Consider the following 21,348-nt stretch of genomic DNA (forward strand, 5'->3'; position numbering starts at 1 on the left):
TAAACCTGATAGAGACACCATTTCCTCCAAAAATGTAAATTTTTTAAGTGTTATACACATGAAATTACAGTAAATACCTGCCTTCAGTATACCTCCTTCCACTTTTCTACCCTATGCACGCCAAGTTATTTATGTCTCCTAAAATAAATGCTAGCTTAAATCTCTGGCACAAACAGTTACTACTGCTGGCTTAGAATAAAATAAAACTTACTATGACCAACAGAGTAAGTCCACACAATTGCTTTTAAGGTATAAATCTTCAATAAAGCTTAACAGTTTTCTGTTAAACCAGTTTTCATCCCCAATTAGCAAACCAAAGCTACTATATCCTAAGGCCAACATTAAAGTGCCCACTGCCGATTTTTCTGATCTCTAGTAAGGAATAGGAACTAAAGTGCCAAAAAAGAAATAAATAATATAAATTATATCAATTTAAAATTTAAATGTTAAATAAATAAATTGTGCTAAGTAAAAGTTTGAAAGGCAAGCTGTAAGGGATGACAGTTCTTTCAAGTTGGATTTGATTAGCATTTAATTACTTTCATTTTTTAATTTATTTCATTGATTTCTTATTCTAAGTTGTAAGTACAACACTTATTATTTTAAGAAAGAAAAATCTGAGCTTACTAGATTTCAGTATTAACACCACAGAAGCATCTTTGAGATAGGAAAGGAAATCAAGCACATATTCAACAAAAATATTTATTGGATATTCTTATGTTAGAATCTGCTAGATTCATTTAGACACACAAAGATGAAACATACTTGAATTTAAAACTTAGATCTAGCAGGTAAATAAAACAACTATATCAAAATAACTATGATAATACACAGTAAGTTTAAAAGTGCCATAAGAAAATTATAGATAAAGTGATATGAGAATTCAAAGAAAGAAAATATTTTTTAAATCAGTAGGATGAGGAACTTCTAACAATAATTAGACTTATCTAAAACTAAGTTTTCCAGAAGTAGAAAGATTATGGGACGAAGACATCATAATCTATGGCAAGATTTTTAAATCTGGTTCCAGACTGAAATGCATGATATGCTATGATAAAGAAAATAGTAAACAAAACATATCCTAAATACACAATGTAACAAGAAACCCTCTTGAGGGTCACTGATATTAAGAACCACAGTTCTCAATTATTTTGGATTAAGGAATCCTTGTTTCAAGGAGTCATTATTTTCATTTTGATGGAAAACTATGAACTATCTTATCAGAAAAATACATACCTGCACAAACATCAATATTTAAGCGCAATTTCATAAGATGTGTTGACTGAATTCTCTGCCCCAGAAACGGCTCATTCTACCCTCTTGTGAATCATGGTTTCCATTACTGGGCTAGTATGTAGTATAGGTGAAAATGAAGAAGTAAAAAATAACTGTTTTTCTCCATTAGAAAAGAGAAAATGCATTGCAGTCCTAATAGGCTCATTATGTTCATATTGCTTCCAGTAGAGGCTGCAGAAGACATCTCAGCAGCCATAAGCAGGAACTTAAAAGTTGTCAGTAACCTCCCCTGGCTAGCAATAAACGGTCAATAAGCAGGTTCAGGCACAGAAACAGTAAATCCTTTGGGTACTGTGTAACGTCCTAATATCTCGCATCCTACTGAATGTCCTACAAAAAAATCAGGTGATGAAAACCAGCTGCTCGATCCTTCTACAGCGCAAAGTTCCTTAAGTAACAATGGTAAATATTATTAAACGGGCATCCTCTGTAAGAACCTGAACGAATTTATGGTCTCAATATGTTACTTCAAAAGCAACTTCATAAAGCTAGCTCATATTTCTACAGTAGTATTTTACATGTATTGTTCATATACACTGTCCCTTTTGATCTTCAAAAAGAACTCTGTGATGTAGATAGATGAGGGTCCATTATAACTAATTCACAGATAACAAAATTGATTCAAGTCTCACAAGTCTCAAACATCAGGTCACACCATTATTACGTAGCAACAATGGAAGCATTCAGACTTAGTTAGAATTTGGATTTCCAACGCCTGGTTCAGTAATTATTGCTCTACAGATTCAAATTAAAAACCATTACTGGTTCATAAAATCAATGTAATGGATTTGGACCACACAAATGAAAAGATGTAACAGAATAGAATACTGTGATAGAACAGAAGTCAGAGTGAAACACAAATAAAGAAAATAAGTATGGTTTCATGTACATTTTGTTTCACTTATGTGTGTGTGTGTCTGCACACATGTGCATAATGGGTCACACTGTGAAAATATTTCTACTATGAACCACAATTTTAAAAGTCTGAAATGTAAATGTCATCTTTCAATCATTAATAAATCAATTTAACTTGTCTCCTTCAAATTCTCCCACACAAATACACAGAAATATTGCATTTGTCAGTATCCCACATTAAAATCCTAAAAAGATGAAATGTAGTATAATTCTTTCTCAGTAAGTATTACCCTAAGCAATACTTAATGGAAACATGTCTCCAAAACTGTAATTCATATTTATATAATTTGTATTTCAGTAGGAAAATAATTGCTTCCTCAATAGTTACCAAACTAATCATGTGTACAGAGCACTTGGCAATACCAACAGCAAGGTTACAATACAGATTAAGAGTAGGAATGCCTCTTTCCTGTGTGAGCATCAGGGGTGACCCCAGCAGGCTTAATCAAGAGAAGCTGAGACTTGTTTATTCTCTTCACTTGTTCACGTCTTAAAGAATAGTAACTCTGACAAGACAAAAATATGTTGAAACTGTCACTGTAATAAACCTTAATCCCCAATTTAGGGGCTAGAATGCCTTGTACCACCATCACCCTTCAATGTGTATCAGGACCACAAAGCAGAGAACTCTAACTTTCAAATGGAATAAAAATCCATGTCTTGGAAGCAGTACTGAAATTCTCTGATGATCCCATTTCTCCCACTCCTCTGGATCCTTGGATGATCTGAAAGTACAGTTAACAGAATCAAGGTATCAGCTAAAATAAGCAAAAAAAATAGGGAAGAGAAAGGAAAGGAAACCAAAGGTAGAGACGGGGGTGAGGTGAGACTATTTGCCTACACGTCCTGTCAGGAAACAAAAAAATCAAAGGACAACGGTAAGAAGAAAAGTAAAAAAGGAAGATAAAGGTAAGTTCAAGGGAGAAATGCAAGTAAAGTATATAATGACAAAATAATAAAATCTTTGTCTACAACCATATGATATTATGTAATTTAATATATACATATAACTGAATAAATGTTTTACAGTGTATAGTTTTCTATTCTAACCAATAAAACTCTTATCTACCCTTTCCTATTAAATAAAACAGAAATCTAAATGATTCTAACATTAAAATGCTAGTTATCACTGAATTATAAATTCCAAAACAACAGGGAATATGGCTGCTGTGCTTACTACTATTACTTCATAACAGCTCAAGTGATACCTGATAAGTGTGCACCAAGTTTCTACGGAAGGAAATAAAGGAAAGGGAAAGGGAGTAAAAGAAAACAGGAAGGCACTCTAGATGACATTTCATTTCTCTGACACAAAACCACCAATTTGGGAGAGTAGATATACCGTCCAACTGGTCCCAAGGCCAAATTTATTGCCTTTACGTTAGAATATGCATTTCTTACATTCTAACATTAATATTAAATCAAAAATAAGTTAATATTAATGATTAAATTTAGTATTGACAACAACATGAGAATGTCCCATCATAAGAATATACACATTCACATGGCAGAAAATTAAGAGTATCATTCTCATTACTAAAAGATTCATTAATAATTGTTTGTACTCCAAGGCCAGGCGCGGTGGCTCACGCCTGTAATCCCAGCACTCTGGGAGGCCAAGACAGGCGGATCACGAGGTCAGGAGATCAAGACCATCCTAGCTAATATGGTGAAACCCCGTCTCTACTAAAAAATACAAAAAAAAAAAAAAAACAAAAAAAAATTAGCCAGGAGGGCGGGCTCCTGTTGTCCCAGCTACTCAGGAGGTGAGGCAGGAGAATGGCGTAAACCCAGGAGGCGGAGCTTGCAGTGAGCTGAGATCCAGCCACTGCACTCCAGCCTGGGCGACTGAGTGAGACTCTGTCTCAAAAAAAAAAAGAATTATTTGTACTCCAAAAGTTCCCACTAGCTCCCAAGCAATGAATCCTAACTAGAATGAAATGTATGAAATAACAGATACAGAACTCAGAATATGGATGTCAAAGAAACTCAACAAGATCCAAGAGAAAGTTGAAATCCAACACAAAGGAAACAGAAGAACAATCTAAGATTTGAAGGACGGCATAGTTATTTTAAGAAAGAACCAAACAGAACCTCTGGAACTGAAAAATTCACTAGAGGAATTTCGAAATATAGTTGGAAGCCTTAACAACAGACTAGACCAAGCAAAAGAAAGAATTTCTGAGACTGAAGATCAGTTCTTCAAATCAACCCAGTCAGATAAAAATAAAAGTAATTTTTAAAAATGAAAAAAGCCTTCAAGAAATATGAGATTACATAAAATAACCAAATATGTGATTTAGTGGCATTCCTGAGAGAGAAGAGAGAGTGAGCAACTTGGAAAACATATTTGAGGATAGATATAATTCAGAAAAAATTTCCACAATCTTGCTAGAGGGGTCAACATGCAGATATACAAGAAATCCAGATAACTCCTACAAGATACTACACAAAATGACTATTCCCCAGGCACACAGTCATCAGACCATCCAAGGTCAGCCAAAAGAAAAAACCTTAAAGGCAGCTAGAGAAAAGTGTCGTATGAACTGCAAAGCAGCAGTCTCCAAACTTTTTGGCACCAGGGACCGGTGTCATGGATGACAAGTTTTCCACGGATGGGGCTGGAGGGGGTGGTTTAGGTATGAAACTGTTCCACCTCAGTTCATCAGGCATTAGAGTTTCATAAGGACTGCGCAACCCAGATCCCTTGCACATGCAGTTCACAAAAGGGTTCATGCTCCTAAGAGAATCCAATGTCACTGATGATCTGAGAGGAGGCGGAGCTTAGGTTGTAATTCTTGATCGCCCACTGCCCACCTCCAGCTATGTGACCTGGTTCCTAATAGTCCATGGACCAGTACCACTCTGTGGTCCAGGGATTGGGGACCCCTGCCTCTAAAGGGAAACCCATCAGACTAACAGTAAACTTCTCAGCAGAAATCCTACAAACCAGACAAGATTAGGGGCCAATTTTGAGCATTCTTAAAAGAAATTACAGCCAAGAATTTCATATCTTGCCAAACTAAGCTTCATAAATGAAAGAAACATAACGTATTTCCCAGACAAGCAATTACTAAGCAAATTTGTCACTGCCAGACCAGCCCTTCAAGAGATGCTTAAGAGAGGTCTAAACATGGAAACAAAAGAATGACATTTACTAATACAAAAGCACACATAAAGCACATAACCCACAGACTCTATAAAGTAACTATACAATCCAGACTACAAAGCAACTAGCTAACAACCCTATGACGGGAACGAAACCTCACATATCAATATTAACCTTGAATATAATGGGCCTAAATGGCCCACTTAAAAGACATAAGAGTGGCAAACTGGAAAAAACAAACAAAATCCATCTTTCTTTTATCTGCAAGAGAACCATCTCACAAGTAACAACACCCATAGACTCACAGTAAATGAATGGAGAAAGATCAGGTAAACGGAAAACAAAGAAGAGCAGACGTTTTATACTAGATAAAACAGACTTTAAACAAACAACAGTAAAAAAAGACAAAAAAGAGCATTATATAATTTTTTAAAAGGGTTCAATTATGCAAGAAGACTTAACTATCCTAAATATATACACACTCAACACTGGAGCACCCAGATTTATGAAAACAATTACTTTTAGACATAAGAAAAGATGTTGACAGTCACACAATAACAGTGGGAGACTTCAACACCCCACTGACAGCATTAGACTGATCATCAAAGCAGAACTCTAAGAAAGAAATTCTGGACTTAAATTTAATGCTTGACCAACTGAACCTAATAGACATCTACAGAATACTCTACCAAACAACCACAGAATATACATTCTTCTCATATGTACATAGAACATACTCAAAGATTGACCACATGCTCAATCATAAGCAAGTCTCAATAAATTCAAAAAAAGCAAAATCATACCAGGCATCTTCTCAGACCACAATGGAATAAAAATAAAAACCAACACCAAGAGGAACTCTCAAAACCACACAAATACGTGAAAACTAAACAACGTGCTCCTGAATGACTTTTGGGTAGACAATGAAATTAAGGCATAAATCAAAAAGTTCTTTGAAAAAAATGAAAACAGAGACACAACATACCAAAACCTCTGGGGTACAGCAAAAGCAGTGTTAAGAGGAAAGTTTAGAGTGCTAAATGCCTACACCAAGAAAATTGATCTCAAATTGACAATCTAACCTCACACCTAAAGGAACAAAAAAACAAGAAAAACTAAACCCAAAGCTAGGAGAAGGAAAGAAATAAGTAAAGTCAGAGTAGAACTAAATGAAATTGAGAACAAAAAACCATACAAAAGATCAATGAAACAAAAAGTTGTTTTTTTGAAAGGATGAATAAAACTGACAGAGACTGCTACCTAGATTTAAAAAGGAAAGAGAGAAGATCCAAATAGGCACAATCAGATATAACCAAGGTGACATCACAACAAAGCCCACAGAAATACAGCAATGCTCAGAGGCTACTATGAACATTTCAATACATACAAAGTAGAAAATCTAGAGAAAATGGATTAATTCCTGAAAACACACAACCTCCAAGATTGAACTAGGAAGAAACAAAAATCCTGAAGAGACCAACAAGTAACAAGATTGAATCAGAAATTAAACACCTACCAATGAATAAAAGCCCCCAAAAAGAGAGATTCACAGCTGAATTCTACCAGTACTAATGAAACCATTACAAACAATCAAAGAGGAGGGCCTCCTCCCTAACTCATTCCACAAAGCCAGTATCATCCTGATATCAAAATCTGGCAAAGACATAACAAAAAAAGAAAATTACAAGCCAATATCCCTGATGAACATAAGACACAAAATTCCTCAACAAAATACTAGCACACTGAGCTAGGTGGAATGGCTCACATCTATAATCCCAGCACTTTGGGAGGCTAAGGCAGAAGGATCACTGGAGCTCAGGAGTTTGACACCAGCCTGGGCAATATATTGAGATCCCATCTCTCCAGAAAAATTTTTTTAATTAGCCAGGTACAGTGGCACATGCTTGTAGTCCTAGCTACTCAGAAGGCTGAGATGGGAAGATCACTTTAGCCTGTGATGTCAAGGCTGCAGTGAGCCATGGCTGCACCACTGCACCGGAGCCTGGGTGACAAAGTAAGCCTGTCTCAAGAAAAAATATATATATATGAGCAAACCAAATCCAGCAGCACATCAAAAACTTAATTCACCACAATCAAGTGGGCTTTATTCCCAGGATGTAAGGATGATTCAACATATGCAAGTCAGTAAATGATTTACCACATAAGGAGAATTAAAAACAAAAACCATATAATTATCTCAATAGACACAGAAAAGGTTTTTGATAAAATCCTATACCCCTTCATTATAAAAATCTACAACAAACTTGTCATCACAACATACCTTAACATAATAAGAGTTATCTATTACAAACTCACAGCCAACATCATACTGAAAGGGCAAAAGCTAGATGCATTCCCTTAAGAACTGGGACAAGACAAAGATGTCCACTCTCACCATTCCTATTCATTATGTTACTGGAAGTCCTAGCCAGAGCAATGAGGCAAGAGAAAGAAATAAAAGACATACAAATAGGAAAAAAAGAAGTCAAATTATCTCTCTTCACTGACAACATAATTGTATACTAGAAAATCCTAAAGATTCTGTCAAAAGACTCCTAGGCCTGATAAATGATTTCAGCAGTCTCAGGATATAAAGTCAATGTACAAAAATCAGTAGCACTGCTATACACTAATAATGTTCAAGCTGAGAGCCAAGTCAAGAATGCAATGCCATTTACAATGCCTACCAAAAAAAAAAAAAAAATTAGGAATCTACCTAACCAAGGAGGTGAAGGATATCCACAAAGAGAACTAAAAAAGACTACTAAAAGATATGAGAGACGACACAAATAGAAGAGCATTCCATGTTCCCAGGTTGGACGAATCAATATTGTTAAAAATGGTCATACTGCCCAAAGCAATCTACAGATTCAATGCTATTCCTATCAAACTACCATCATCATTTTTCACAGAATTAGAAAAAAACTATTCTAAAATTTATATGGAACCAAAAAGGAACCCAAATAGCCAAGGCAATTCTAAGCAAAAAGAACAAAGCCAGAGACATCAATTTACCTGACTTCAAACTATACTACATGGCTACTGTAACCAAAACAGCAAGGTACTGTACAAAAATAGAAACATAGACCAATGGAACAGAACAGAGGCATACAAAAATAATGAGATCATGCCCTTTGCAGGAATGTGGACGCAGCTGGAGGCCACAGTCCTAAGCAAACTAACACAGAAACAGAAAACCAAATACTGCATGTTCTCACTTACAAGTGGGAGCTGAATACTGGGTTCACATGGACATAACTATGGAAACAATAGACACTAGGAACTCTAAAAGGAAGAAAGGGGTGGAGAGGACAAGGGCTGAAAAACTTCCTATTGGATACTATGTTTGCTATCTGGGTGACAGGATCAGCAGAAGCCCAAACCTCAGCACCATGCAATATACCCTTGTAACAAACCTGCACATGTACCACCACTAAACCTAAAATAAAAATGGAAATTTAAATAATATAAATAAACTGTGAAAAAATATTTTTAAAAAATAATTTCCAAAGAATTTTGAAATGCTGATTTACAATTATTAAATATTTACACAACTTCTTCAGAATACATCTATTGCATAATGCAGAGTACATATATATGATTAAATAAAAATAATCCTCTACTTGGTAGACAACTAAGTCATTTGCACAGAAACAGTGAAAAGCATTCTGATTCAAAGATCTCTCAATATAGTGATTACAAAGAAGACATACAAAGGGACTCAGACTGTGTATTATAATTGGGGTGCAGAAAGTGATATGAGGACAACTGGAAAGACAATAAACAGGCAGCAAAAAGTTAAAAGAGTAAGAGACCGTAACCAGCAATGAAAAACAAGCAGGTCAGTACTAGAGAGAGGTTAAACAAAAAACCCAATTTAAAAATGGGCAAAAGAGCGCCAGGGAACAGTGGCTCACGCCTGTAATCCCAACACTTTGGGAAGCCAAGGCGGATAGATCACAAGGTCAAGAGATCAAGACCATCCTGGTCAACATGGTGAAACCCCGTCTCTACTAAAAATACAAAAATTAGCTGGGCGTGGTGGCACACACCTGTAATCCCAGCTACTCGGGAGGCTGAGGCAGGAAAATCACTTGAACCTGGGAGGTGGAGGTTGCAGTGAGCCAAGATAGCACCACTGTACTTCAGCCTGGGTGACAGAGCGAGACCCTGCCTCAAAAAAAAGAAATAAAAAGGGCAAAGAAATTGAATAGACAGTTCCCAAAAGATACACATAATGGACAATGGAAGATAAGCATATGAAAAGATGTTCAATATCACTAGTCATCAGAGAAATGCAGATCAAAACTACAATGAGATGCCACTTCACTCCCATTACAATGGCCACTAGCAAAGAAAAACAACAGAAAATAACAAGTGCTGGCAGGAATGTGAAGAAACTGGAACTCTCATACATTGGTGGTAGGAATGTAAAATGGTACAGCTGCTGTGGAAAACAGTATGGAGGTTCCTCAAAAAATTAAACAGACTTGAATTGACGATTGTGGATCCAGTTCATGGTAGCATGATTCACAGAAGCCAAAAGGTGGAAGAAACCCAAGTGTCCATCAACAGATGAATGAATAAACAAAATGTGCTATATACATACGAAAAAATATTATTCAGGCTTTAAAAGGAAGCAAATTCTGACACATTCTACAATGTGTATAAATTATTGAAAACATTAGGCTACATAAAACACACACACAAAAGAAGAAATATTGTACGATTCTACTTATATGAGGTATTTAGAATAGTCAAACTCATAGAGACAGGAAGTAGAATACTGGTTACAAGGGGCTGGGGCAAGAGGATATGGAGAATTATTGTTTAATGGGTACAGGGTTTCAGTTTGAGATAATAAAAAAATTTCTAGAAATAGTGGTAATGATTGCACAATAATGTAAATGTACTTTACGGCAATGAATTGCATAGAGTACTTTAAAATGGTTAAAATGATAAATTTTATGTTATATATTACTCATTAATCTTAATTATAATCTTAAATTATATAATTATAATTATACTATATAATTGTTAATCTTAAATTATACATAATTATTAATCTTAAATTTTCTTCCTCTCTCTATTTGAAAGAAGAGAACATATTATGGGGAGTGTAGTGAGTTGAAAAATGACCATCCTCAGAAGATATGTCCACATCCTAATCTCTGAAACCTCTAAATGTTACACAATTTCCGGGGGCAGGGGGAGAATACAATTTATGCAGATATAATTAAGTTAAGAATCTTGAAAGCAGAAGATCATCCTGGATCATCTGAGTGGGCCCTAAATCCAATGACAAGTGCCCTTATAAGAGAAAGGCAGAAAGAAATTTGAGGTAGACAAAAAAGAGGACACAGGGCTGGGTGCAGTGGCTCACGCCTGTCATCTCAGCACTTTGGGAAGCCAAGGCAGACAGACTGCTTAAGCTCAAGAGTTCGAGACCAGACTGGGCAACATGGTGAACCCCATCTCCACAAAAAAAAATATAAGATTTAGCCAGGCATGGTAGCTTGTGCCTACAGTCCCAGCTACTTGGGGGCTAAGGCGGGAGGACTGCTTGAGCCCAGGAATTCGAGGCTGCAGTGAGTCATGTTCGCATCACAGCACTCCAGCCTGGGTGACAAAGCAAGACCCTATGGAAGAAGAAAGAAGATGATGATGATGACACAGACACTCAGAGGAGAATGCAATATGGAGATGTAGGCAGAGATTAGAGTAAGACACGGATTGCAGGCAGTCACCAAGAGCTGGAAAAAGTGAAGAATGGATTATTCCGTAGAGCCTCTTGAGGGAGTACAGTCCTGGCAACACTTTGATTTCAGACTTCTGGCTTCCCAGGCTAAATGAAGATACTCCTCTATGCCATTCACCCCTATATTAAATCCTTGCAAGGAATCTTCCACGAGGTGGTGCCATACAAACACACTTGCCCATACACTAAGACATCCAAGGTATCTACCAATACCTACACAGCAGGGACTGGGAGATGGAAGGTGTGTTAAGTGTGTTGGGTACAGTATCACTCAAGTCTCACCACTACAGAGAATCAGTTTTCCAGAATTTCTCAACCAAATTTTATTACTAATTGAGCAGGAAGGAGGACATGGATTGTCTTCTCTTTTTTGGTGTTGGGTTTTTTTTTTAAACATTAAAAAATGGTTAACTAAGTGTTCACTCTTTAGATGTGGACATAACTACATTTTTATGTCTCTTTTTTTAAATCACTTGGTTGTGAAAAAAGTAGTGCCATGTGATTTGGAATGGGAGAGAGCTACTGTGTTTTATTTTTTGATATGCACTATAAAGAATGATCTTCTAACCCATGTCTGTTTTTATGCTGCCTATACTAAAGCATTTGTTGCACCTATTTAAATGCTATGTTTCTCCAAAAAGGGAGGTGGAAGCCAGATGGAAAATATGGTGGGTTAAGCAAAAGATTCTTCAGGAAAAGATAACATTATTTTCGAAAATATCATTCATCGAAAATAACTCTTCCATGTTTGAAAATACCTGCAGGGCTCCTTTCTTTGTAAGTACATAGTGTAAGGATGCAGCGATAGAGACCTTTTCTTTAGGCTAAAATAATTCTTAATTTACTCTTAGAGACTGTCATGCTTTATGTGAGTTAAATTTCCAGAAAATTGCCAAGTGCCTCTAATTATCTCCTTAAATCACATTTGACATAAATCTTCCAAAAATACACTGTTTATTTACACGTTTTTTAAGTTACAAACATTCAGTATTGCATTGCATAGAAGTAAAAATTCTTAGTTTGATTTTTATTTTCTTTCATCTAATTTAAGAAATCATCAGGTACTTCTCCTGCTGTCCACAGACTGATTCAAACAGTTCTTTCCTTACCCCTTTCCCTATGCTGAACAACAGGTAAGCAAACCAAAGGTTTTTTACAGATTATGCCTGTAATCCCAGCTACTCAGGAGGTTGAGGCAGGATAACCGTCTCACCCGGGGAGGCAAACATTGCAGTCAGCCGAGATGGCGCCACTGCATTCCAGCCTGGGCGACAGCAATATTCCATCAAAAAAAGGAAGCAAGGAAGCAAGGAGGAAGGGAGGGAAAGAGGAAGGGAGGGAGGAAGGGAGGGAAGGAAGGAAGGAAGGAAGGAAGGAAGGAAGGAAGGAAGGAAGGAAGGAAGGAAGGAAGGAAGGAGGGAGGGAGGGAGGGAGGGAGGGAGGGAGGGAGGGAGGGAGGGAGGGAGGGAAGGAGGGAAGGAGGGAGGGAGGGAGGGAAGGAAGGAAGGAGGGAAAGAGGGAGGGAGGGAGGAAGGAAGGAGGGAAGGAGGAAAGAAGGGAAGGAGGGAAGGAAGGAGGGAAGGAGGGAGGGAGGGAGAGAAGGAAGGAAGGAAGGAAGGAAGGAAGGAAGGAGGGAAGGAGGGAAAGAAGGAAGGGGAGGAAGGAAGGAAATGATACTATTTATTCATCTCCTGATTAAAAAAAAAAAAAATATATATATATATATATATACGTCCTAAGGCTGGGTGCACTAGCTCATGCCTGTAATCCCAGCACTTTGGGAGGCCGAGGCAGGTGGATCACTTGAGGCCAGGAGTTCAAGACCAGCCTGGCCAACATGGTGCAACCCCGTCACTACTAAAATTACAAAAAATTAGCTGGGCATGGTGGCGTGCACCTGTAATCCCAGCTACTCAGGAGGCTGAGCTGAGACAGGAGAATCGCTTGAAACCAGGAGGCAGAGGTTGCAGCGAGCCAAGACTGCCACTGTACTGCAGCCCAGGTAACAGCGTGAGACTTTGTCTCAAAAAAAAAAAAAAAAAAAATATATATATATATATACACACACACACACACACACACACTCTCACACTCACTTCCAACAGGCCTGAGAAAGACAGAAGATTGATCTCCTCAAAACTATGTGGTTAACTGAATTCAAAACTAAATTTAACTATTCTATTTATCTAACTGACCAAAATTAATTTGGTGGTTTCATATTTAACTTTATAAAATAAACTGAGTTTTAATTTTTAAAAAATTTGTTTCACTTAACGTTCTGATTAGGCTTACTCCCATTTGCCACTATTCGCTAATTTTAATCTCATAGCTGAATGTAAATTTGTAAGCACTTCTATCCCTCTCCTGTTTAAAAAGCTTTATGCGTTTCAATGTGTACATCATTATTTCTCTTTACTAAATAGATAATCCTTACTATCTACTACAGTGAAGATTCAGTTTACATATACTACAAGTTTCTTTGGGGGGAAAAAAAGGTTGTACCAAAACTAACAAATTCGGTTGACTCCTTGCCATCAAACAAATCCAGTGTTTTTAATAGCTCTTTTTAATAGAAAATTTCTCCTTGAACATCTATATTCCAAATATTCCTTATTCTGCCCAAGAATGATAAAAGAAATATCAATATTTGACAAACTGATAAACTAAAGTATATAAAACAAATGACCTCAGACTTAACACCTTTGAAGGACCTATTCTCAAATAACTGCAAATTTCCAATTTAATCACTTTCATTTTCTAATTCAGTGCCATCTTTAAGTTCTCCATATCCCTCAGGCTATGACACCCTAAATATATGTCCTACAAAAACCTTAATCAGTGAAAAACACAGCAATAATTTGTGGCCACTTAAGGAGAAGCAACTCCATTCTAAACTATCCAAGCTCGAAGCATCTCTTTTTGCCCCTAATTTTTGCTGTCCTAAGCAAGACTACTTTACGAACAGGCCTGGTGCCTAAACACGGTAAAAGGCTGAGAAAATGACTGGGAAACCAAATCCCAGTTCACTCAGTCGAGAAGGCAGCACCACTGTTCTGGAGTGTTCCTAATTATATACATCTAGTGGGCAAGCATAGTGGAAAGGGCTAGAACTCTGAGGATGACTGCAAGGCATTTCAGAAAGACTGGATAGAATCCTCACTCCAATCAGACAATATCACCAGTGGCTGGGTACCCCGCTGTATATGGAGGCTGGGGAAACTCACCCACCATATCCTAACTTTGTCTCTAACTTTATTCTAGATAGTCATTTATATGTAGTAAATTGTATCATTTACTTACATTAAAATAACTATCAGTTTTTTTGCCTGTATCAGTTGTGGGGTCTTCGTGTCAATCATATCTTTGTCTCACTGTGGCAACTTTATAGATTATTGATTACATCATTAGCCTATATGGCTACCAAAAAATGGCTGGAAAACAAAACATTAAAAATTGAAATCTGTCCATATTTCCTGCTACTCTAGAAAACTTGTCTTATTTTTGTTAGCTGCTCCTCCACTTGTACAGAGTTGGAATATTAATGCAGAGGATATTTCTTTGGTGTCTAGGCAAAAACACCCATAAAACTGAGTTCATATCTCAGCTCTGCCACTAACAAGTTATGTCATCTTAACAAATAACATAATCTTATCCATTTCATCCAATCCACCCAATGGAAGATAAAATATTTATTTCACAAAGTTACTACAGTACAAAAAAAGGTTGGCTAAAAAAGAAAACTTCAGTATTTCACTCACTTACCATAGTCTCATATCCTCCCAGCTTTCTCATATCTTAACTACCACTTTATCTCCTCTCTAACCTCCTGAGATTTCGGATTTAATCTGTTTAGGGTAGGGCTCCCCAGATGACTGCTATGCAGCAAGCATGGAGAACACTATCTATTCTTCGATCACCCCATTTTCTTACACTCTTTCTTTTCTTTCCAGACTGTGCCCTGTTAGTAACTCCTGAATTGTCTCTCAGCAGCATCCTTAAATTCCCTGAAGCCCCATCCCTCCAAGACACTCATTCATTAAAACCCAAACCCTCCATATCAAAGCCATAATGCACTCTACTGCACAGCAGAGCACATACCACAGGAAGGCCCACAAACCAGGATTAATTACACTATAATTTCTCAATTACCAATTTTAGCTGAGCCCTCAACAATTTTTTTTCTCTATTGGACAGCTCTTTCTTTCATTTCCCTCACTATACCCCTGACCAAATTACTGTAAACCTTGATGAAACAGTAAGGGTTATTAATTTTTTTTAATTTCTACACTTGAATATGTATTTTTTTAATATTCTACATTGACAAAATGGAAAATATGCATAAAGCACTTCCCCACATATCAAAGAACAACAATAATCTGAAAAAAAGCAGTTGTGTGACTGAGCTGCAAGCTAAATAAACTACAAGGCTCTTTTCAAAGAACATCATTTTTACTTGAAGAATAACTAACAGAAAACTAAGGTTACACAGACTTGGGTATTTGACAGACATTTTCTCAAAAATGAACCAAGTGAACCTGTCATTTCAAGGAAAACAAAAGGTAGTGTTTGTTACCAGTGATAAAACTGTATCTGTTACATGATCTTAACAGCTTCCAATACTTGCAGTTCAATACTCTAATTTGTAAGACAGCTCACAAACACAAGAAAAGTTAAATAATGATATCATTTAAATAGAAAATAAACTATATTACGTTTGGGAATGCACAAGACAACACTTGATTAACTGTCTAAAGAACTGGACTGTCAAGAAATTGCCTATATACAAAATATGAGGAAAAAGAGAAATTTACTTGGGCAATAGCTGTCAAGAATGGCTCTATACAGGCATAAAATCCAAGTTGGGACTTGAAAAATTGGTAGGATTTAGATTTAAAAAAAAAAAAAGTGAGCAAGACATCCCAGGAAGTTTGCAATATATATATATACATATTTTTTTCCTAAGAGAAATACTATTTTCAGGTATATTTTTAATAATGTATAATGTATTCATTCAAACTCTCAGGTAATATTATAAGATCCTTAAAGGGAGAGGCCACATATTACAATTCTCTGCTATCTGAGCACAGGATCAAATTTAACAAGTTGAACTATTTGGTTGGAAAAATAAGATTTACACAGGGAAGAAGCAGAATAGTAATAATGGAAGTCCTAGGTTAAATCCCAGCTCTCATAATTACCTAGGTTGCCTTGGGTAATTTAGTAAAACTCACTGATTCAAACTCAAATACGCCTACTTTGAGGATCACCCTACAAACATCCTAACTAAAACAACCACAGATAACTAATGATCAGAGATGAAATACAGACTTTGTGTTCCTGTTTTTATGCTGACCTTGTTATTTTTCATGTTATTTTCAAACAATTGATGCTATTTTTATTTTTCATTTACCAAAAGGAATTTATATACACAAGGAAGAGGAAGATGGTACATATTGCATACTACTTATATATACTTATATACAATAAGTATACTACTTAATATACTATTGTATATTACTCAAAGAATTCTAGGTTGAGCACACTCCTGTTATCCCAGCACTTTGGGAAGCCGAGGTGGGTGGATCGCTTGAGCCCAGGAGTTGGAGACCAGCCTGGGCAACATGGCGACACCCTGTCTCTACAAAAAATTAGTTGGTCATGGTGGTGCATACCTATAGCCCCAGCTACTCTGCAGGCTGAGGTGGGAAGATCACCTGAGCCCAGGAGGTCAAGGCTCGAGTGAGCTATGGTAGCACTACTACACTCCAGGCTGGGTGACAGAGTGAGACCCTGTCTCAAAAGAAAAATAATAATAATAGTCTCTCTTTAAAATGTTTCAATACAGCAGACAGATTTTCAAATATTTTCTGTATAATATACTGTTACCTATATTATCGAAATTGAAGCCACAATAGCATTATAATATCAGATGTAATTCTAATTTATTCTTCTTCAGATATTCTAAAATAATGCATTCTTCCTCTTCCTATCTATTTACTTCACATTCCTCCAGCCACCATGACATTATGTTCTCTTTTCTACAAATACACACATACATACACTCTTACCCTCATTCCTACATCCTTATTGAGATAACTACAGCCACTAGAGGGCAATAAGTATACAAAGATAAATGTACTTATCTATGATGATGAACTTATCTATATGATTCACATAGTAATAAACCTAAAAAGTATATCATCACAAACCCTGAAACATAGGCAATTAGATTTGAATATGCAAGATATATATTTCAAACTCCAAAAATTATCCTGCACAGGTCACAGAAGCATATAACGATGTTCAAAAAAGGAATTCCATCTTCTCAATAAGCATTCATTTAAAAAAATTAGCCGAATTCCTTTACATGTGCATAGTAATATTAGAAATTAGGATTGCTTAATACCATCCTCAGACCAAAGAAGAGAAAGGGCAGAAAAAAAAAAAAACACAGTAAGGTATAAATTACAGAGTGGGTAAAAAAGTGAGAAATGATTACTTCAAACTCTTCCACTACCACAATCGAGAAAACAATAAACTGAAGAGCAAAGAGGATTTACCAACCCTTTCTTCTATTGAAAAGCAAGCAAAAATTTTACGGGTATATTTTTGGGGGAGGAGAACAGTGATGGTAGAGATATACAAAGCCTTCAGTTCTTTTCTCACAATTAAGAACACGGAAGAGAAGTTAAGAGTTACCAATCTTTAAGAGGTAATTTTACCATTTTTAAAAAGAATACATTTAAATGAACTTATTTAGTTTATATTTACTTACACTGACATTACAAAACTGCAACACTTATATAAGGCTAACATTTTCAGCAAACCATAATTTTCTTACCCTCATTGGATGTATATCAGCATAAGGAGGTTTTCCTTCAGCCATTTCTATGGAAGTAATGCCGAGGGACCAGATGTCGGCCACACAGTTATAGCCTATTTCTTGAATCACCTCAGGAGCCATCCAAAATGGAGTTCCTATTACAGTATTGCGTTTTGCCATTGTATCCTGCAATAACGTTACATAGCCATAAATATTACTACAAAAGCACAAAGGAAATCTGTATGCCAAACATTCTTTTAAAAAATGTTGAAACCTCCAATGCCACAGATTATATCAGAAATTGACTATTTTGCTAAAATTTCAACTAGTTATGACATACTTAGGAATTTTGAATTCTGAAAATAACCAAGAGTCCACAGGTAACTTATCCCCACTACCGTCATTAAACACAGTCATTAAAGATAGTGCTATAATGATAAAAGCTACAGAAATGAGCTACGTAGCTTCCCTTTCAGAACATTTAAGCATTTCGATTACAAGATATATTTTCATATTCAATAAAAGCTACAGAAATGAGCTACGTAGCTTCCCTTTTAGAACATTTAAGCATTTCGATTACAAGATATATTTTCATATTCAATCACCCTAAATGATAAATTAAATAATACTCAAATTTGGCTCAATTATGGTTCTTTCTCCACAAAAATTAAAGTTACACATTTCTTTCCATTCCCCCTCAAAAAGTTATGGAAGTTTAGTTATAATAAAATCTGAACAAATTAGCCAAGTGTTTAGAAAATTATTAAAGTTAACTTACTGTTAACTGACCAGCCACTCCAAAATCTGCCAATTTTGCATGTCCTTCTGTATTGAGGAGAATATTTCCAGCTTTTATATCTCTGTGTATTTTTCTCATAAAATGCAAATATTCTAGTCCTTTCAATGTAGATTTAAGAATGGTTGCAATTTCATCTTCTGTTAACTGGAAAGAAATATTTTTTAAACCATAATTAAAATGCCATGTTAGATAAACTCTTACAAAAGAGCACTAGTAACAAGTATGTCTTTCTGTGTGTGTGTGTGCTTTTTTAAGAGACCCCAGTCTGTTGCCCAGGCTACAGTGCAGTGGTGTGGTGATAGCTCACTGCAGCCTCAAATTCCTGGGCTCAAGTCATGCTCCCACCTCAGCTTCCCGAGTAGCTAGAACTATAGGCACATGCCACCCCAACAGGTTAACTTATTTTTACTTTTGTAGAGATGGGGGGGTCTCGCTCTGTTGCCTGGGCTAGTCTTGAACTCCTTGCTTCAAACAATTCTCCTCCTCAGGAGGAGGAGAACAATTCTCAATTCAAACAATTCTCCTTCCTCAGCCTCCCAAAGTGCTGGGATTATAGGTGTGAGCCACCATGCCTAGCCACAAGTACTTCTTTCTAATGACCACTAAACCTCCAGGAAAATGCTAAAGGGGTAAATAATAGAGAACCTCTTCTTCCCACAATACGCTTTGTTACTCTTATTACACATTTTACTAATGAAAGGATCATTAAATTTCTCTCTTTAAGATTATCAGTATCAGCAGGGCGTGGTGGCTCACAGTTGTAATCCCAACACTTCGGGAGGCCGAGGCGAGCAGATCACTTGAGGTCAAGAGTTCGAAACCAGCCTGGCCCACATGGTGAAACCTTGTCTCTACTAAAAATACAAAAATTAGCCAGGCGTGATGGCATGCACCTGTAATCCCAGCTACTCAAGAGGCTGAGGTAGGAGAGTCACTTGAACCCTCCCAGGCTCAAGTTCAAGGCAGAGGTTGCAGTGACCTGAGATCACATCATTGCATGCCAGCCTGGGCGACACAGTGAGACTTCATCTCAAAAAAAAAAAGAAAAAAAAAAAAAGATTATCAGTGTCATCAGTATTCCTAAAGCAAAGGACATATCTCAAGAATCAGCCTGATACAAGGAATCACTATTTCCCACATCTTCTAACACTGGGGGGAGGGGGGGCACTATCACAGCTAATATCTGTTCTGAAAAAGTAAATTCAGACACTTCCCCTGAGATATTTCAGATTCTTGATGAAAATGAAACCAACAGCTAAAGGAAAGTAAATGAGGGAGGGGGGCTTGAAATGAATCTTCTGCGAGAAGCTCCTACAACAATGCCACTCCTAACCCTTCCAAGTCCTGGACTTCTGACCTAATATTGAGAACTCAGAAGAAAAAAATGTCAGAGAAAGATTAGGAAAATGGAAACACAAGCAAAGGTTATCAGAGGAAGGAAAAAGGGGAGAGCACAGAATGCCAAGGAAGAGACGGATGGGGGAAGAAAATCTTAACAGCTATAGCAGTAGAGCCACTGCTATCTGTACCAGGCAATGTGCTAAGAGTTTTGCATGCATTCTCTCATTTATTCTTAAAACAATCTTGTAAGGTAGTGTGACATTATGAAATCATAAGAAATATTTGGTCTTTGTAGGTTCTTGGCACAAAATCTCCTAAGACCCTATGAATTGACTGAGTGAGTGAGAAGTTGAATCAAGATATTTTATCTTTGTTTTCTCACCCCTCTCACAAGAGTGAGAGGGGATGTCTTTTGTCATTCATAATAAGCTCCTTTCAACCATACCAGAATTTATACTGATCAGGTGACTCGTGGTGGGAGCCTACTTAGCTTCAGGATGGGAGCTGGTTGCCAAAAAAACCAACCAAGTGATTAGAAGTTTGGAAATTTCAGCCCAACCTCTGACTTACGGGAGGGCTGCAGGGAGAGAAGGGGTAGAGATTTAGTTAAGCACAAATGTCCAAAGACTTAATCAATCATGCCTACGTAATAGAACTAACCATAAAAACTCTAAATGATAGAGACTGCTCTCAAGCTTATATTCTATCTATAAGCAATGGGATAATTTGATAGAAAACAGGATAACACAGGAAAATGTCTGTGAAAATTGCTATGAGGACAATAATAGAGAGCTACTGATAGAGAATGACTGAGAAGCTACTTTAGACTGATATTCAAAAAGGCCCAAAAGACATTTTACTAAAGTCTAAATGATATAAGGGGGCCAGTCATGTGAATGGCTATCTGGGAACAAACATTCCACAAAAAGGGGGAAAAAAAAAAGATTAAAATATCTTGATTCAACTTCTCAAATTTTCTAAAACACTGAATAAGAGAGAACACTTCCAATCTCATTTTAAGAGGCATTATTCTGATATCAAAGCCAGACAAAGTCACTACAAAACAACTACAGACTAATATCCCTGATGAACATTGATAGAAAAATCCTCAACAAAATACAGCACACCCACTTCAACAGGCTCTTAAAAGGTTATACACCATGACCAACTGGAAAGTATTCCTGGAATGCAAGAATGATTCAACATACAAACTCAAACAATGTAATACACCACCTTAACAGAATGGAGACGAAAACACATGATCATTTCAAATGAAAACAGAAAAAGCATTTGACTAAATTTAACTT

At 36.7% G+C, this 21,348-nt stretch overlaps 1 protein-coding gene across 5 annotated transcripts in view; it reads right to left on the minus strand.

Annotated features, from left to right (window-relative positions):
* STK3 (serine/threonine kinase 3) overlaps positions 1–21,348 on the minus strand; it is a 330,283-nt gene that overhangs the window by 212,262 nt on the left and 96,673 nt on the right. For all 5 annotated transcript variants that reach the window (XM_077942604.1, NM_001260967.1, XM_077942603.1 and 2 more), the window contains 2 exon segments: positions 18,680–18,844; positions 17,920–18,087 (listed from right to left, as the gene is read on the minus strand). In XM_077942604.1, coding sequence (XP_077798730.1) covers positions 17,920–18,087; positions 18,680–18,844 — 333 coding nt within the window.

Source organism: Macaca mulatta, chromosome 8 (genome assembly GCF_049350105.2).
Source record: "Macaca mulatta isolate MMU2019108-1 chromosome 8, T2T-MMU8v2.0, whole genome shotgun sequence".
NCBI classification, from domain to species: Eukaryota; Metazoa; Chordata; class Mammalia; order Primates; family Cercopithecidae; genus Macaca; species Macaca mulatta.